This window comes from Primulina tabacum, chromosome 4, assembly GCF_025594145.1.
Source record: "Primulina tabacum isolate GXHZ01 chromosome 4, ASM2559414v2, whole genome shotgun sequence".
Taxonomy (NCBI): domain Eukaryota; kingdom Viridiplantae; phylum Streptophyta; class Magnoliopsida; order Lamiales; family Gesneriaceae; genus Primulina; species Primulina tabacum.
The window spans coordinates 1,676,762-1,683,899 of record NC_134553.1 but is presented as its reverse complement, the minus strand read 5'-3'; the positions used below and the strand labels follow the sequence as shown (position 1 = coordinate 1,683,899).

The 7,138-nt window shown below is 33.2% G+C and overlaps 1 protein-coding gene across 2 annotated transcripts; it reads left to right on the top strand.

Moving 5' to 3' along the window:
- Nucleotides 1–1,147: 1,147 nt before the first annotated feature.
- On the top strand, nucleotides 1,148–6,522 carry LOC142542261 (uncharacterized). 2 transcript variants are annotated; one of them, XM_075648801.1, is made up of 9 exons: nucleotides 1,148–1,265; nucleotides 2,107–2,480; nucleotides 2,574–2,661; nucleotides 3,235–3,320; nucleotides 4,349–4,427; nucleotides 4,601–4,660; nucleotides 5,372–5,493; nucleotides 5,793–5,864; nucleotides 6,211–6,519. In XM_075648801.1, the coding sequence occupies exons 2-9, from the start codon at nucleotides 2,146–2,148 to the stop codon at nucleotides 6,311–6,313; spliced, it is 945 nt and encodes a 314-aa protein (XP_075504916.1). In that variant the 5' UTR covers nucleotides 1,148–1,265; nucleotides 2,107–2,145; the 3' UTR covers nucleotides 6,314–6,519. The 2 variants fall into 2 exon arrangements, with proteins under 2 accessions (XP_075504916.1, XP_075504917.1); XM_075648802.1 differs by lacking the exon at nucleotides 5,793–5,864 and having other exon boundaries at nucleotides 6,211–6,522.
- Nucleotides 6,523–7,138: the final 616 nt, after the last annotated feature.

The following is a 7,138-nucleotide window of genomic DNA, read 5'->3' as shown; positions in this document are numbered from 1 at the left end:
TTCTTTAATGGTCTCGCTTAGACCCAATGACTCAAGATGCATTTCTACATCTAGAGTCCATGGCATATAATTCTTTCCCGTGATGTCGAGCGCAACAAATTCGAGCTTTGTTAAATTTGACATGGTGGTACTAAAAAAAATTACGATGCATTTTATTAGTCAATAATTATTGCAATACAAAGTAACGGATAAACAACAAGTACAAGTATTTGTAAAAATAAAGAAAACGCACGATGAGGATATTCTCCGATAAATAAAAGACTCGTGAGTATGATAACCAAAATAATTAAAAATATCCTTGAGAAAGCCATCTTCTTTTTTCTTCGAAAAATTTGATGATGAATAATTTTTAGAGAAGAAGAGAAAGTTGGAGTGATGGAATGTGTTTGTGAGATCATATTTATAGGGCAAAAACTAGCCGTTTTTTACCATTTATGACCGTTGGGGTACAAAAAAATAAAGGTATGTATTTGTATAATTTTATGGTAATAATATGATATATATATATAATATTAGACATGTTTAAATAATTATGTATATCATATCATAATATTATAATGAGTGTCATAATTTATTTTGTTTAAAAACCTTATAGGCTTTTATACTTGTCGTATCCCTTACCGGGAGTGTGGGATGTCGTCTTAACATCCTCCCAGGATTTATAACAAGTTTATGAAAAATTTATTTTTATTATTTCTAATAATAACATTATATTGTATATTAAATAAATACACAATAAATAAATAACAGTAAAATAAATATAATTATTTTTGTTACCTTTTTCTTCTGTTTGGAGCTTGGAAAAATATGTAGGACTTTTAGAGCTTCGTGCTGATAACGTGTTGTGAAAAAGTAAAAATTTATGGTAAAAAGTAAAAATCTCAAACTCTCAAAATTTACCAAACTACACACTTTATAATATTTTTCTCTCTACTCAATTGTGATTTTCTTCACAAATGAGAGATCTATTTATAGGAAATATTTACAAATAATCCAAAAATAAAATACATCATTACCTACATCATCACACACTAATTTTCAATATTTACAACTCTTATTTTCAACATTCAAATATTCAACATTCAAATATTCAATACTCACATTTTAAATATATTTTTCAACATATATAATAATTATCCAACAATCATCTTTTTGTAAATGGATAAACCGAAAAAACGGTTACATTTTGTAAAATTACTCAATTTTCGTAACCTGCGATCCGAGTAGTCAACGCTAACAATTTCTGCAGCAATCTGTAATTTCAGGTAAGATTAATAATCTGTGTATGTGATGTATTTAGATGTATCAGTACGCGGGTGTATAGTTGATGTCAAAATTTTGTCCTTTTTTGTTGGAGAATTGTAGTCGGTGCAAGCTGCTGTACATTCTATTTTGCTCTGAAAATTTAGTATCTTTGGTCAGAAAATCATGAAATTGGGAAATGAATGGAATATGATTAACATGTACATGCTTTAGTTGTGGACTTGGGATAAAAGAGTGGACAAATTGTGTTCAATTTAGTTGCAAGTTTTCTGCATGTTTACAAGTTTCATATTTAATTATCTTGTTTAGTTGTGACATATAATGCTTGATGAATGATATCAAAACAATGAAAAGGGAAAAAAACTGATTAAATGTTGCATTCACTGCAGGGTTGTGCTGGATGAACGACTTTAGTTTCTGAGTGGTACGAACAATGTTTTACCTTGTTTTGCTTGTACGGAACTGATTGGTAAAAGAACTAATTTGTTTAACATCAAATCAGAATGTTTGCACTTTGCAGTTTTGAAGTTTCCTGGTTGATTAACTTTCCATGGCTAGTTAATTTGAAGTACGCATGCTTAGGGTGTTTTTAACTTATTGAAGAAGTTAGCATCTGCTCAAGCAGTCAATTTACCAGTTACAAAAGTATAGATGATATTTGCTTTACCTCATGACCAAGAAGGCCGCTCGAGAAGCATTGGATATTTCTCTCTCTTTTTTTTGAGTTTTGTTTATCTGTACACAAAATATTATTTGTCAAAAAAGAAAGAAAAGTGAAGAAAGATAAATTTAGTTGTGAAAGAGAAAGGCTTTATTTTCTTTTGATACTGGATAAACATGCAGTTAATAGAAGAAGAGAAGGGCTGATTATGCCTTGTGTGTATGCCATGCTCTCATTTCACCATTTTGAAGGAGCTCCCTGCCTCTTCATCTCCATTCTTGGCAATCCCTCAATATAATGGAATGCTTCCTGCTGATATGAAGCTTAAACAGCACATGTCTTTTTCTTTAGCTGCATCGAAGGGTGTTAGAGGTAATGTTGACCAAAGTCTTGACGCTATTGTGAGTACGAGCGATGGAGATACCGCTGGTTTATCAAGTGAGAAGGCTGCTAAAGGGTCAGGGACTTCGGCTAGAGGACGCCGTCTGTTAAAAGTTCGCGAGGAAAAGAGGAAGCGTGAATATGATCGTCTCCATAACTATCCTGCTTGGACAAAGTCGTTTTCAGTGTCTCCTTTTCCTGTTGACCTTTTTAGTTTTATTGCACATATAGTTGTTGCATTAGCTGGTTATTACTTGTTTTAGTGCAGGGTGTTGGAAGATGCTTGTAAAAATGATTCCGAGCTTCGAGCTGTTCTGGGAGACAGCATCGGTAACCCTGAACTCATGAGAAAGAGGGTGAGGTGGTATTTATTTGGACTTTTTAATAATCTAACTCGAAACTTTTGATTGTAATTTTTCTCTGAGTTTTTGAAACAACTTTCATATAAATGCTTGTTTATATGTTTATGAAAGCCTAACGTGATATGATTTTTTAAAAAGATGTCAGGAGTGGTGTTTTTAAAAGTTATTGGCATTTTCCAATTTTGAAAACATTTATGCGGATGATTTTTGCCAAGCTTTTGATTCTTTATTTTTCCTTTTTTGGGTTGTTTTTTCTATTCTGGTCTGTTTTTTGGGAGTTGATATGTTAGCGTTATTGTTATTCCTTTGATCAAGACCATAGGAAATACCTGCAAGGTATAATTGATTAGGTATGCCGAATGGATCTAATCTAACATATTAATTTGTTCAGGGCACTTGTTAAGTTTTTTCCTCGAGCTTCTGAGATTCTGATCATAAACTGTGATAGACATATATTTTGGCGTGCTTATTTTATTTGGTACATTGAAGTCAGATGTTTTACTAGAGCATAACATGGCATACTAGTTTTTAGTCTAAATTTTGTAGTTTAAATTTATATTTTGACAGGTGGAAGATAGGATACGTAGGAGGGGACGAGATTTTCAAAAATCTAAATCCGGCTCTGTCCTTGCATTCAAAGTCAGCTTTAGAGAGTAATGGCCTTGCACCTATTTGTTGCTTCTCAATATTTCTCTTTTATTATTTACTTATCTGTTGCAAACCTCTCTTGTACTCTATCAATTTAATTGGTTTCTATAATCTATGTTATTGGAACTGAAGAGAGGCTGGATTAGCTGCATATTACTTTCTTGTGCTTTTAATGTTTTGGCTCTTGTGTTCTTTTTCGCAGCAAAAATTTCTTTGCTTGCAAGTGCCAAAAACAGAAGAACAAAAAGCCAGGCAACTTGTTTAATTGTACTGAGAGAATATATGGTTTATATTCAGCATAGTTCGAGATCTTAAATTTGAGCTCATTCAGCTTTTACTGAATAATAGTAACATGGAAGAATCTGTCAATTTCAAATGATGATGAAGGAGAGAACTCTATGGATTAGATTTTCTCTTGCAGCTAGTTCAAATAATTCATTATTGTCAGTACTTACATATTGAAGTTAATGAATTTGTGTGCAAAAATCCAATAAAATATCTTGCTGAAAATTTCAAATATCGATATGGGATTTCTATGTTAGATGCGGTTTCTTTTCTGTCAATGGTTTTATTTTGGCATGTGTGCTAACATTTGGTGTAATTGCTTGTAGCTCTTTCCTATTTTGGTGGCATATCACGTGACTTGCTTCATTTTCAGTTATTACCGAAAATAATGAGAGATGCGTACTACAATTCTATTTGATTGTGATTTGAAGAAAGCAAAAAGTGGAATAATTTTAAGAACAGTATTCTAGCAAGTCAGGGAGAAAGTTAGTATAAAATACTGTTGTGGTTGTTCATGTAACCAAGAGTGAAAATTTCATGTTTAAACGTTTTGGAAGTTGTGATCTCTGTCATGAGATCCAATGTCATGCTTTTCCAGGATAGCATTCAAAGGACATTCTGAATTCATTCCAAGTTACTATAAACAAACTAATTATCTTATCTTAGCAATCAGTCTCACGTTCGATGAACTATAATAGATATATTTTTTTATTTGAAATTCTCATATAGTTTTTGTCATGATTTCTAGTTTTAATCCTCTTGATTCCTACATATGGTTTGAGCTGTATGGATCACCTTCAGATCGAGATGTTGATATACTCGGTAGTGTATGTCAATTTTCTGCCCTATCCTTCTCGTTCAAATGAGTTCGATTTCATCAGTTAGTTTTGGGATTATGAACTTCCTATATGGGTTCTTTTTTTGTCTATCTTTTGTGCACCATACTATTTGATATATCTATGATTAAGCCCTTAGAATCATCGTATTACAATCATGACAGGTTATTCAGTCGTGGTATCTGATGGGTCGCCTAGGCGCATTTAATTCAGCCAATATTCAGGTTCAATCTTCTAAAAATGCATGTGCTCTTTATGTTAACTGGCCTTTATCCCATCTCCTCACTGGTTGGCGTTATAAGTTATCTGGTATTTTTCATGAGTGAACATAGAAGGCTTCATGCGGACAATAAAGGCCACAGGAAAAAGCATGTATAGTGTTTCTTTCTGAAAGTTGCAGCTTCTAATTATATTCTTCTGTCCAATTGAGTGTCGATAAATTTTATGTACCACTAATTGTTTTAAACCTGATTATTTGTTAAATCACTTTTGAAATTTTGAATAGTTTAGCAAGCCCGCTGATCATTTTGATGTAGTTTGTACCTTGTGGCCTGCACTTGACAGTTTTTAGACATGGTTTTCTTCCACATGCGCTTTCACTATTTGCCAACCACAAAATGACTCAAGTTTTTTTTCTTTGTAGTTACTGTTGTAGGGTTTGCAAATTATTTGTAGATATATCTAATCATGGCACATTATTCCTTGACTTTTGGAGATTTAGTGGCACATCATTAGTAGAAACATCAACGACTTTACAAATCTGCTAATTATTCTCGAACGGGAACATCATGTTTAAGACATTCTGTGTGTTAATTATGTTTGTGCTGGTATGTATATCCCATATCATGAGAACATTGAATCTATCTATTGAAGAATCAAGTCATGCGTTCCGATCATATCATGGTAGATGCTAAACCAGTTTTTACTTTATGTAGTTGACAAATTTATCCATGGAATACGACCCGATATATGATGCAGATAAAGGTTCTAAGGCGATGCCTTCATCATTTCATGATATAAGTGATGTTGAGTTCCAAGACAATTGGGGTAGAATCTGGTATGTAGTTTTTCGATTGCTCTGTCAATACCTATGCAATATCATATTTTGCAAAGTTATAGCAACACTCTCAGACTCGGTGATTGTTTTAATTGCCAAAATTCTGATTAATTTTTTTTGCACAAAACCCTCTATTTTAAACGGACAATTTGAAGAAAAGTTCACATCTATGGTAAATATCTCTCATTTGCTATCAGAAGTCGTCATACTACATACAGCCATCTCTATAATTACATCATACCTCTAGGTTCTATTGCAACTGTTTCTTCAAATATCATTATATACTCATGTTATTACAGGGTAGACCTCGGTACATCCGATTTCTTTTCAATTGACGTTCTTCTCAACTGCTTGACTGTATTAAGCTCGGAGTAAGCCTGTCTCCCTCTTCTTCTTTTTTCCCTATCGTGACATCAGGCATGAACATGCAGCTGATCTCATATATTGGTTGGATTCAGAAACAGGATCTTGCAAACAAACAGAACCAAACCAACAATGACTGATAATATCGTATTCAAGATTGAGCGATAAAATTTTTATTCCAAGTTCCATATATTTGGTTTGAATATAAGAAGTGATGTAATTTTAAATATTCAGACAATATCAGTGACAGGAGTAATGTCTCTGCCAAAACAATGTCGCTTCAAACGGTTTTGTCGATTATTTATTCTCCACAATTTCTATAATGAAGTGTTGAATTGTTTTTTCGTGTGGCAGATATTTAGGAATTCAACAGGTAGTTTTTGGGGGCCGTCGAATGGGAGACTGGGAAGATGGCATGACAAGTCCAGAATATGGATACAAATACTTCAAGATATAAACAGCCTTTGGAAGGATGAACAATTGTTTTTCTGGACTCAATAATTGGAGTCACATGCATTGCATAGATAATGTATACGCAAACAAGTTAATTAATTTGTCTTGTATTACCGGTTTGTATTCTACTTGAAAATCTTAGTGTTGTGGGGAATCACAACCAAGATCACCTAAATTTCCTCCAACTCATGTGTGGCAGTTTTCAAAGTCCCAAATACTACAGATAATCGGGATATAATCGCGAACAACAAACTGGAACTCAAGCAATGATACTGAGGTGAAACCCGAGAGGCGATGCCTTAACGGCGTGAAATCTTCTGATCAGGTCTCCCAGCCAGACGGGATTTTTATCAAAATTTGAATCTCCAATCCATTCAAGCTTTTGTTTCTTTCTTAAATCAATACCAGTTTATCAAAATTTATCCCAAAAAAAAAAAAATTAAGCAAACTGAATTGTATAAAGAGGATTCAAAAATTAGTCAATTTATAAAAACAATAAAGTAGTAATTCATGTGAACAAACATTTACAACAGTTTAAAAATGACTCGATCGAAATTTCGAAAGGAATAGATCGGATTGAAATTTATAAAATTTTCTAGCTTCAGTGTTTTGGGGAGACTAATGTTGGCGATTTTATACCAGTTCTGAGGTGGATTGTTGTGGACAAGTAAGAAAATATTGAAGGAGAAGAGGGGATAAGTTCATGCAAGATTTGATCGATCAGCATAGGAGAATTATGGTTTTTAAAGGGAAGAGGGATAGGACACTGATTAATTTTCTTTTTGTCTCTTCAAGAAACTGATCCAGAAACGTACACAGATGAAATTAT